The following is a 10,804-nucleotide window of genomic DNA, read 5'->3' on the forward strand; positions in this document are numbered from 1 at the left end:
TTCAATAAATATTGTTTAAATATAAAATTATTATTGTTGAGTATGACTCCTATTTCAGTCAAATTTGAGAAATAATCTTTCAATTAAACTCTGTTTATTTGTTTCAATCAAACTCTGGTTAGTCTAGATTATTTTATTATTATTTGACCTATGAATTTAACCAACCTTCAAAAAAACACTCATTAGAGAATTTTGTGTTTACGTTTTTCAGGTTTTCAGGATTTAGTTTTTATCTCCATCTTTGGTACTTTTCGTTTTTCTTTTCCATTATAGTAAAATTATCTTTGCCCGTGGTTTTTTTTATCCTCTTTGGAGGGGTTTTTCCACGTTAAATTTGTGTGTTCAATTTCTCAGTTTCTTTTGCTATTTTTACTTATTCGTTGCTTAATCGGTTGATCCCCAACAATTATAAATATAGAATTTATTATTAAAATAAAATTGCAATATTAAATTATTTATTAAAATAATAAATTATGTTAATTATGTTATTAAATATAAATATGTAAGTTTAATAACATTAAAAGTTGATTGAGCTTTAGCTGGGTTGACATCAATATTTTTGTCAAAATAGAAGCACGTGAGTTCGAGCGCATTATTTTAAAGATTAGAGAGGGGTTATGAGTAGTTCTATACTTTGTATCAAAAAATATAATGCTAATAATATTTATATTAATATTTTAAATATTTTTAAAAATTAAAATTAAAAATTTATTATAAGTAATATTAGGAGTGATTCAAGTTAATTTTTACATAAAAATCAAGCTATTTTAATTTTTCAGAAAACGAAAATTAATTTATTAAAAAGTGATTTATTTTCTAATTTATTTTACATGAAATAAATATAAAAAAATTATTCATACGTTATTTTTTATGAAACAAACCCCCCATGTAATTCCAAAATTAAAATGAAAAAAAATGCCTAATGCGGTATAAGAGGCGACAATAACAAGAAACAAAGTCTAAAACACGATCATATATACAGAGGTATTTTCGTGATAATCTGGAAGTTGGGTGGTATATTCTTTCCTCCATAATACCCCTACTGCCCCGAAACTAACTCTTTTAGATCGGATTAGACCGGAAAACCATCAATTTCGGTTTTTTTCTTTGGGAAACCGGAGTTATTTATTTACAAATATAATATACATATTTTAAGCTACACCAAGTTTAATTAATATATAATTTTATTACTAAATTTAATCAGTATTAATTATATAAATATTTGAAATTGTGTAAATTTAACTGAATTTTATTTGTAATCAAAATTTAAAATTTTACTAATTGAGTTTTAGCTCAATAACGGTTGTGGACCCACAAAAATTTTAAAAAAACAAATCTTACTTTTATTTTTTTTATTTTTATATAACTGATGTATTAGTATACAAAAATTTTTGAAAATAACCCCAAATTTTGAAATGGACTCATCAAAATTTTTGAACAATAATTATTTTATAAAATAAATTATTTCATATAAAAATAAACGAATCTCTTTCAAAACCCAAAAATTTCTAACATCATTTTTTTCAAATTTTCTTTATTCTCTTACTCTCTAGAATTTATACAAGATAGGCGTTCAATTTTTCAATACTTTCTTGATGGTCTCTCAATTTGGTAATAACTCTTCTTTTCTTTTCATGCTTTATTGATTAGTCTCTAGAAAATTAGGATTTTGGCTTTTCTTATGATAGATTAGAATTTTTATATAAGATTTATTTAATTTTATTGAATGATTTTGTATGAGATTCCTAACCTCATGATTGAATAATAATTTTAGAGGTTGACTAATACAAATCCTTGAAGAAATTAGGATTGATAAGAATTTAGCATTTTATTTAGAAATTGTTGTTGCTAGTGTAATTACTGTAAATCTTGTGTCTGAAAATTTGATATATTGCATTCTTATGACATCAAAAACACTTAAGTGATGTTTATTTTTATGAAAGAAAATTACTAGTGGTATGTTGGCTTCATGGAAACCTTTATGTTCTTAAGGCTTAGGTATATTTGTTTTAAATGTTTAACAAGAATGATTAATTATTTTAAAAGAAAATCTATTAGCGAAATAGAAGAAGAATAACAAGAAAAAAAAATCATACATTAGTTTATAAACATTCTAACTATTTAAAAAATTGACCCCACAAACCAAATTTCTTAGCTCTGCCCTAGTTGTCAGTGTAGGAGGACACGAGTTCAAGTGCGTTTTATCTTTCTATTTACAAGTTGGGAGGGGTTATGGATAGTTCCAGGGGCGAAGCCAAAAAATTACTTTAGAGGGATTAGAAATGAATAATAAATTTTGGAGAGAGCAAAGTATAATTTTATCATTATACTAACTTATGATTTGATAAACTTTAAAAGACCTCTATAGGAAATTTACCACTGCTTGCCCTTGTCTTTGCCTCTTGGTAGTTCTAGACATTGTGTAATAAATTTATATAAAAAAAATTGATATGAAAAATAAATGTTACATTAATTGAAACAATAAAATTAAGATAATGAAAATTATGATATCGTTTTTTATACAAATCTAATAATTCCAATCATGTATATGTATTTGTATAGATAAAATATAAAAAGTGATAAATACTATCAAAATAATGTAAAGAACCGATTTTTAATAATTTTATAATTCAATGCAACTGATTTAATTGAGAAAAAGAAATTTTAGAAGTGTAACCGAAAATGGAAAAGAAGAAATGACTAACCCCACTGGTCCACTCCTTTATGGACAGTTGGATATATGTGAAAAGCATTGAAGAGGAAATTACCAAAGCTATCCTCTAAAATCTCAATATAAATTATAGATACACCAAAGCAGAGAGAGAGAGAGGCAAAGGCAGTAAAAAACGAGTAGGAAGGAAATGGCGTGGTGGTTGAGGTTGGCAGTGTTGATGATGGTTGGAAGCCATTGGGCATGGGGGCAGTGCGAGACGAGTATCCCCAAGCTCATATCCCAATGCGGGCAATACGTAGAAGGATCAGGGCCGGAAACGACTCCATCCAAGGCTTGCTGTGATGTGATAACAAGTCTGGATATTCCATGCATGTGCAAGTACGTGACACCAGATGTTGAGAAGCTTGTGAACATGGAAAAAGTTGTGTTTGTTGCTAAATCCTGTGGATTGACACTTCAACCCGGAATGAAATGCGGAAGTACCTACTTTACATACCTTTAACATCCTTCCATTTTCTTCTTCTTCTTCTTCTCATTTCATATATTTGTGATTATTTCATTTTTAACCAAGTTGTTGTTTCAGGCTTCGTGGTTCCGCCATCTGTTTGAGGAGAAGAGCTGCTGAGATGATGATGATGATTTCAGAATCTGAGAGATGTCAACTTTATGTATTAAATAATTATTAATAAGATTTGTGGTTATTTTCCATATCTAATTATACCCTACTACTCTTCTTTAACACTTTCTCACTCAAATCTTTGGCTTCATCCCTGAAATAACACTGTAACAAAAATCACATTTACTGACACATAAAAAGCCGTCACTATAACCATAAAAGTTGTTGGTAAAATGAGGGTAAAAAGAACACCATGGGTCTCAAAAAAAAAAGAAGAAGAGTAAATTGATCTTTTGTCATGTCACTTTATGATTATTCCGTTATTCATATTAGTTTTAATAATACAAATGAATGAAATTTTTAATAGAAATAATCAATTTACTCTTTAATTTAACATACAATGAATAATTTTTCATAAATTAAAACAAAAAGTGAGAGAAATGGGTTAAATTAGATCTAGTTGTATTTTCTTAAATTATTATAATCTTGAAGGAATTAAAATACTTTTCATAACTTTTTTATGAATTATTACTCGATTTGTAAGTACTTATTTTTATTTATACTATAATGAAATCTTTAATAAATTTTGTTCTATTTATACTATAATGAAATCTTTAATAAAATTTGTTCGGTATAAGTATTCTTGATGCCCTTATATTACTGGAGAGTGAATAAATTGGCCACTCTAGAAAAAGAGCAATTTAATAAAAATTAATCAATCAATTTAATCTTTTATACTATTTTAAAGTAAAGTGAACAAACAAGTTTAATTTTTATACTATTTTAAAGTAAGCAAACAAGGATAATTGAATATGATATTCATGATTGGTTGCATTTAGAAAAAAGATATAAAATATTTCAAAATGTAAAAATTATAAAATCCAAAAGTCATAAAATATAATAATAAATTAAAATTTTCATAAAATCTTAAAAGTGATATAAAATTAAAAAGAAACCTTATAACAAGCTCTAAAGTTTCAGAAAAATTCAAGAGTAAAAACATTTATAAAAATCCAATTATTTTCAAAATTATAAAAATTCAAAAATATATATAAAATATTCTTTGAATTTTCTAAAATTTTCTAAAATTAACTATATAAATAAAAATATATTTAGAAAAACTTTGAAATTTCAAAATAATTAAAAGAAAAGATATTTTTAAGGAATATATGTCAATTTTTTTCTGATTGGTGCGGGGAAAATTCCATAAAAACAATTTATGGCATATTCTGTTAAAATTATTAAAATCTATAAGTGATGTAAAAGATTTACAAAAAATATTTTACAGAATTTTTGTATTTCTTTTTCAAAATTTTGAAATTTTTTAAAAGTTTCTGAAATTTTAAATATTAAATACTAATATTTTTCTGAATTTTTGGTTTTTTTTGAATTTTCTCGAAACTATGAAAAAATGTATGAACTTTTTCTTTTGCATTTTCAAATATTATTGTAAAATGTTTAGAATAGTTTTATTTTATTACTTCTGAGGTTTCTAATAGTATAAGGACCAAATTAATTGATTTAATAGTAGAGGAGGTAATTTAAGAAAATACAATAGACGTTAAGGAAATCATGTGAGAGAGTTGGAAGTGAAGGTAAAGACAAAAGCAAGATGGGAGCGTTTCGAAATGCTGAAAGAAACGCATTCATAAACATCATCCATCAGTTAAAAAGTTTGAAGGAATCTCTCCCAAAACAATGCCTTTGCATGCTTCTAATTTCTTTTTCCTCTCCCGACAAACTTTCTGTTCATAATAAATTCAAAACAATAACCACTTGAACAACTAGTATTTATCTTCTATATTCATACTAAACTTTCAATCACAACCAAAGAACTTCTGGTATCGTCATTGAGGGAGCTGATAAAGGTTTCAACTACTTATATGATATATTGAATGTTTTTACTATAATACAATATTAGCATTGAATGTGGAAATCAGATTCATGACTAAGTCGCCACCAAAAGAACTTCACCCATTATAAAGCATGAACATCCAAGGATTAGTATCCTATCCATCATTGCAAATACTAAAGTAATAACATGATCCGCAGAAAACAGTTCAGCTAACCCATCCCTGAAACATAGACATCCAAGGATTAGCATCCTATCCATTGCCACTGGAGTTCTTTTAACACTAAAAGCAGGGTTAGGAACCCAACACGTCTTTCTTTTGATTATTTTTCCTTTTTCTTTTAGATATAGTATATGGACATTTGTCCAATTCCTAACCCTACTCGTGCAGTTAAAAACACTCCATTAGTAGTGGATAGGATAATAACCCTATATATAAAACTCTTTTGCCAAACAAATTGTTCACTGAGGTTTGTTTCTAGCAACTCCTTTTCTAGTAAATATAGTGTACTAAACAAAATATTCCTCACCTTTATGCAAAGTTATTTGAGGAGCTGGGCCAGGGCTACAGATATCTTAGCACCGATAGCAGCATTGTTTTTCACAAGCGCAATGTCTAGAGCTTAGTTAAGAAAACCAATACAGTATAAGTTGAAGAATATTCACTGCCCAAGATATCAGCTGAAGAACAACATATAATGATAACAACTATGTATGTATTCTCTAAGTTGACTTACTGCTGTTCGTAAGCCACATGACAGAAAGTATTTAAACAAATATAAATATAATTTATCTCTTAAGGATACTTGAAGCAAGTGATGCTCCTCCAGTTATTTCATTAACCCTAGCGAGCAAGAATGGAGTCTCAGCATTCCCTGTTATGTTCTTTTCCCTGAAGGTAAAGAGGATGGTCAAAAAAAAACATGGAAAGGAAGTAAAGAAAACCGGATGTTTAATGAGCATAAAAACAGTTTTCACCTGGCTTCTGTAAGAGCTTGTTGTATTGCAGACTCTATTAAGCTTCCAGAAGCTGAGTATTCTTTTGCGATGGGAACCGCAATCAGTACTCCATTTCCGAGATTAAGCTTCCTGTTTGCATCTGTAATTAAGAAAAAATTGAAGTAAAAAAAATAAAAGAGATCATCAATAACCCTTGAAAATAAAAAAGAAGAGATCAAATGAACTTTGTAACTTACCAATTAACTGGGCACATTCTTCTGGGCTATCTAACCGACAAGGCACCTAGATTATCACCACCAATTAAGAAACAAAAACACCATTTACTTTCCTTTGAACAAAGCATGCAAAGTTTCCACATAAATTATTGAAAATATATAAGATTAACATTGTAACAATATTTCTCTGTGCATACATCAGCAGCACAACTTCTCAATTAGACGCTATTAGCCAAAGCTTTAACCAGAAAAATGATGTCTCCACAACAAACTAGAAACCTTCCAAAATGCTATAATACTCCAAACCAAAGCCACTTCTCCTTTCCCAAGAAAAAGAAAGGGGGAAGAAGGAAAAGAGATGAAAAACATTCCAAAGATAAATAAGATTAATAAGCAGGTCACATTTTTCACTGATCTCAGTTTGGAATATCTAATGTAAAGGTCACCATAAGATAACTACAGATACAATCTTATGTAATAACGATAGAAATGCAAACTCAATGCAACATGCCAACAATCATGAGGCCGTCCTTCTCTTTGCAAAATTTAATTACAGAAGAAATCAAATATATAAGTTTTCAAATTTTAATTGCAGAAGAAATCAAAGATATAAATTTTTGGTGCTACTATAAAAACAACAGAAGAAACCCACAAATAATTATCAGAATAGTATCATACTGTTGAGAGAACACCAATGGTAATTCAAGAAATGCTAATGTTCTATGTGTTGACTAGTTATACCTTGCAGCCACTTGTTTCAGTAAAAAAAGCTGGAAACTCATTGGTCTTGTAAGCAGCAACACAAACTCCCTGAGTTTCCTGTTTTAACAACAAAACTTACAATGTTAAATTAAACAATACTGATTCAGTCTGAAGCTGGGATCTTCGAAAATCTTTTGTAGAGAAAGTGATTAAGTACCAAATATTCCAGTGTCCTCGGAATATCTAATATAGATTTTACACCAGCAGAAACGACTGCTACTGGTGTCCTTCCAAGCTCCGTGAGGTCAGAGGATATATCCATTGCTGCGTTTTGAAACATAAGAAGCAGAAAATTACAATTAGTAAAGCATAGAATATTCGTGCAATTTTTGGTATCAGTCCACATGCTCATGAAAAAAGAGTATGGTTCATTGGTCACAAAATTTTAAACACTATCAGAGACAAACAATTTGTAGGACCATTGCAGATGTGGAAGTACAACTTACTATGCTCGCCATGCCTATGCACTCCCCCAATTCCCCCAGTAACAAAAACAGGTATACCAACCTGCAAGTGATGAATGTGTCAGTGGAGACACTACTAAGGGTAACAATTACAGGGAAGAAGATGAAAAGTGGAAAGGTGATTCAAATCTAGTAGTCACCATGGCAGCGAAAAACATAGTTGCAGAAACAGTTGTTGCACCATTCCTCTTGGTGGCCACCTGAAAATGGACATTCATTACCACACAAAATTTGATGTGCAATATATCAGAAAAGAATAGGAACCAGAAACTCATTCAATTTTTATAGGCCAGTGTCATTTATGGTTTTATTCTTGTACTTATTACAAGAAGAATTTGAAGTAGATATTGAAGTGAAAATATTCAAGAAAAAGTTACTTAGAAGAATATAAACAAACCAATAGCTCTGCCAGCAGTTTTGTACATTGATCTCTGTGTTTATTAGTTATTCCTTTATAATTTGCACCAAATTTGAAAGTTCAGTGGAAAAATTAACACCCTATAGCCACTCAATCTCAAAAATAATAATACAAAAGTCGAATCATACATCTAATAAGTTTATTATCATTAGAGATAGAATCAGAGATGAACAAAGCGTCCTGCAGCAAGCTAAATGTGATCCGATAGAAGATATTGTGAAATACAAAATCTTCATAGAAACAATAAGTTTAATTAATTATTACGAAGTTGCTCAATGATTTTCTTCTATCTGAACAATGTCTAACATAAACGGCATGCAACTATATGTTGTTCAGGAGAGGAGAAGTTATTCAAAATAATTTTCATAAATAATTATCCTTTGTCTCTGGTAAGTGAACCTTTTTCATTAGTATCATAATGTCATCTTCAATGTAACAAATCCTATAACTCTTTCACCTTAGTAGATCACAAAGAAGAGCAGAGTTGGTCATGCAAAAACCAACTATTTTACATGATACTCACAACATATGCAATGTCCCTTCGAGCTGTCTTTTGAGCACTTTTTCCCATTCGGGCAAGCCTTTCCAGTTGTTCCAAATTCAAACCTAGAGGCAAGAGAAAGAAGCAACACTAGAATCCCAAAGCCTATTTAAGAAAAAAAATTAAAATTTCTCATAGATATCTGGCTAAGGGCTAAGTTAAGACGAAGAGGAAGAAACCCAATCTGGTGGGGAAAATGCAGTGATGGCAGCAAGATGTGGAAGAGATAAAAACATTCAAAGATGAGCTTAGCTTGTTGACTAACCAGAAATTATTATAATTCTCTTTTCATTATTACACATTCTAAATGTATAGGAAGATGGAGTAAGGGTGGCTTATGGTCCCAAGTATTAAACAACAAACTATGAATCAAAGCAATGGTTATATATGCTACTGCTATGTGTCAACTTTCCTGGGTAATGAAGTGGTAAACACTGAAACATCAATATTAACTAACATTAAGGTTTAGACGTAAAAAGGGCTTATAATATAACAAGGAACAAGTTTAAGAATAAAGACCTATGCATGGTACGCCATCAAGAATGGCGATGGTAGCAGGAATAGCTCCATTGTCCCTCACAATCGCCTCCACCTCCTTGGCTGTTTCCAAATTCTGCGGATACGGCATTCCTACAAACAATTAAAGTTGTTTTTTATAATCAATTAAAGATCCCAATAGGAAAAAGAAATGAAAGGAAAAGTTACCATGGGAAATGATGGTGGACTCGAGAGCAACAACCGGGAGACCAGTGGACAGAGCCCGGGACACTTGAGCAGATACTTTGACTAAAGGGTTTGAGTTAGTTGGGGAAAGATGGTTGCTGAGATTTGATAGTCTTTTAACAGCCGATGATGATGATGGAGAAGAAGACGCCATTTTTTCCAAGAGTTGATTCTAAAGCACCTTTGCGGTGGGTTGTTTTACGGAGGTTTGAAAAACCAAAATCAACCCTTATTCCCACGTAGACCTGATAATGGTGTGGAAATGCGCGAGTTTAAACAAAAATATAGGTGGGAAATATATTATATTTTTTAAAATTTATTTTTATATAAAAATAATAAAAAAATTAATACAAGCAGGCTAATTCGAGCTCGGGTTTAGTATTTTTAATATAGTTTAACAGTATTTTATCTCAAAAATATTTTTACCCCAAAAGTACTTTTTAGAAATAATGTTAAACTAACTCGTGATTGTACAATTTTTATTTGAAAATCTTTATCCTCTAATTATCCTCCATTCAATTTTGCTCTTAATTGCTTCAAAAATAACAATCCAAAGATGTTAAGAAGGCAAGTAAATATATTGATTTTATTCTAGTAACCATATTTTAACCCTAAACCTAATTTTTTAGCTAATATAGACTTAATTGAGTGATAGAAAATTGTATTACCTATTTGTAATATTTTACATTATTCGTTTTATTACCTTAATTAAGATATGTGGACTATTAAGTTTATCGATCAAAATTCAAAACATATAATGTAATATTCTCTTCTTTAAATTGAATTGCTTAATTGACTAACAATATATGGTCACCTGCTAAATTTTAGGATCTCATAATATCGTAAAAATTAAAAGGAAACTTTAATACAGGGTTAATATGAGTGCAGATGAGGTAGGTAAACCTTTTATTACTTAAAATAAATATTTTTTAATGAGAATTGGATGATTGTTTGGATTAATAACATATTTTAGGAAAATAACGAAAATTAAGTTAATTGATTTCATAGAATATTACATTGATTTAAGGGTAAACTACACCCATGGTCATTTTTGTTTACTTTAGGTTACATTTAAGTCACTTATATTTGAAATGTTATATTTTAGTCACTTACGTTATCGTGTTGTAACATTTTAGTCACTGAGTTGTTAATTGTTGTTAACGGTGTACTGGTAAGCTGACGTGACACATTAAAAATCATCATTTCAAACAAAAATTTTAGGTTAAATTATACAATTAGTCTCCATATTTTTTTTCGCTTTGAGCAATGTAATTTTTTGTTTTATGATCTTTTAACTTTCCTTTTTTTCTATTCTTTTCTGCTTCTCTCTCTGTTTTCCTACCTTCTCCATTTATTTTAATGTATCATGAAGTTGAATTGGCAATGAAGAAAGAAGCAGGAAGTCGAAAGTTGTCATTGCATATAACCAAAACCCATAAACACATACCATATGCTAACTATCAAAACCCTCCACCACCACCCATCGCCTTCATTTCATCCACTAACACCTTCACCACTACCATGACCTCATTCATGACAAACCTACAATATCATCTCCTCACCAAATAAACCCGCGTTC

General features: G+C 29.7%; 2 protein-coding genes across 2 annotated transcripts; one reads left to right on the forward strand and one right to left on the reverse strand.

Annotated features, from left to right (window-relative positions):
- The first annotated feature begins 2,814 nt into the window (after positions 1 to 2,814).
- On the forward strand, positions 2,815 to 3,384 carry LOC105794048 (hypothetical protein). Its single transcript, XM_012623033.2, has 2 exons — positions 2,815 to 3,153; positions 3,258 to 3,384. Exons 1-2 carry the CDS (start codon positions 2,862 to 2,864, stop codon positions 3,281 to 3,283), a joined length of 318 nt encoding a protein of 105 aa, XP_012478487.1. The 5' UTR covers positions 2,815 to 2,861; the 3' UTR covers positions 3,284 to 3,384.
- A 1,682-nt stretch (positions 3,385 to 5,066) lies between these two features.
- On the reverse strand, positions 5,067 to 9,476 carry LOC105794037 (pseudouridine-5'-phosphate glycosidase). The gene is made up of 12 exons (XM_012623021.2): positions 9,208 to 9,476; positions 9,022 to 9,132; positions 8,485 to 8,567; positions 7,684 to 7,743; positions 7,526 to 7,586; positions 7,237 to 7,343; positions 7,059 to 7,136; positions 6,339 to 6,384; positions 6,121 to 6,241; positions 5,949 to 6,034; positions 5,673 to 5,758; positions 5,067 to 5,365 (listed from the first exon to the last, which is right to left on the reverse strand). Exons 1-11 carry the CDS (start codon positions 9,377 to 9,379, stop codon positions 5,685 to 5,687), a joined length of 999 nt encoding a protein of 332 aa, XP_012478475.1. The 5' UTR covers positions 9,380 to 9,476; the 3' UTR covers positions 5,067 to 5,365; positions 5,673 to 5,684.
- Between the last annotated feature and the right edge of the window lie 1,328 nt (positions 9,477 to 10,804).

The sequence above is a fragment of the Gossypium raimondii genome, chromosome 7 (assembly GCF_025698545.1).
Source record: "Gossypium raimondii isolate GPD5lz chromosome 7, ASM2569854v1, whole genome shotgun sequence".
Lineage (NCBI taxonomy): Eukaryota > Viridiplantae > Streptophyta > Magnoliopsida > Malvales > Malvaceae > Gossypium > Gossypium raimondii.

Excerpts from the sequence above, each read along its gene's own strand:
- LOC105794048 (XM_012623033.2), top strand. The coding sequence starts at position 2,862 with ATGGCGTGGTGGTTGAGGTTGGCAGTGTTGATGATGGTTGGAAGCCAT. Across the intron at positions 3,154-3,257 it reads ACCCGGAATGAAATGCGGAA|GCTTCGTGGTTCCGCCATCT; the intron begins GTACCTACTTTA and ends TTGTTGTTTCAG.
- LOC105794037 (XM_012623021.2), bottom strand. The coding sequence starts at position 9,379 with ATGGCGTCTTCTTCTCCATCATCATCATCGGCTGTTAAAAGACTATCA. Across the intron at positions 7,587-7,683 it reads CTATGTTTTTCGCTGCCATG|GTTGGTATACCTGTTTTTGT; the intron begins GTGACTACTAGA and ends CATCACTTGCAG. Across the intron at positions 6,242-6,338 it reads AGAATGTGCCCAGTTAATTG|ATGCAAACAGGAAGCTTAAT; the intron begins GTAAGTTACAAA and ends TCTTAATTACAG.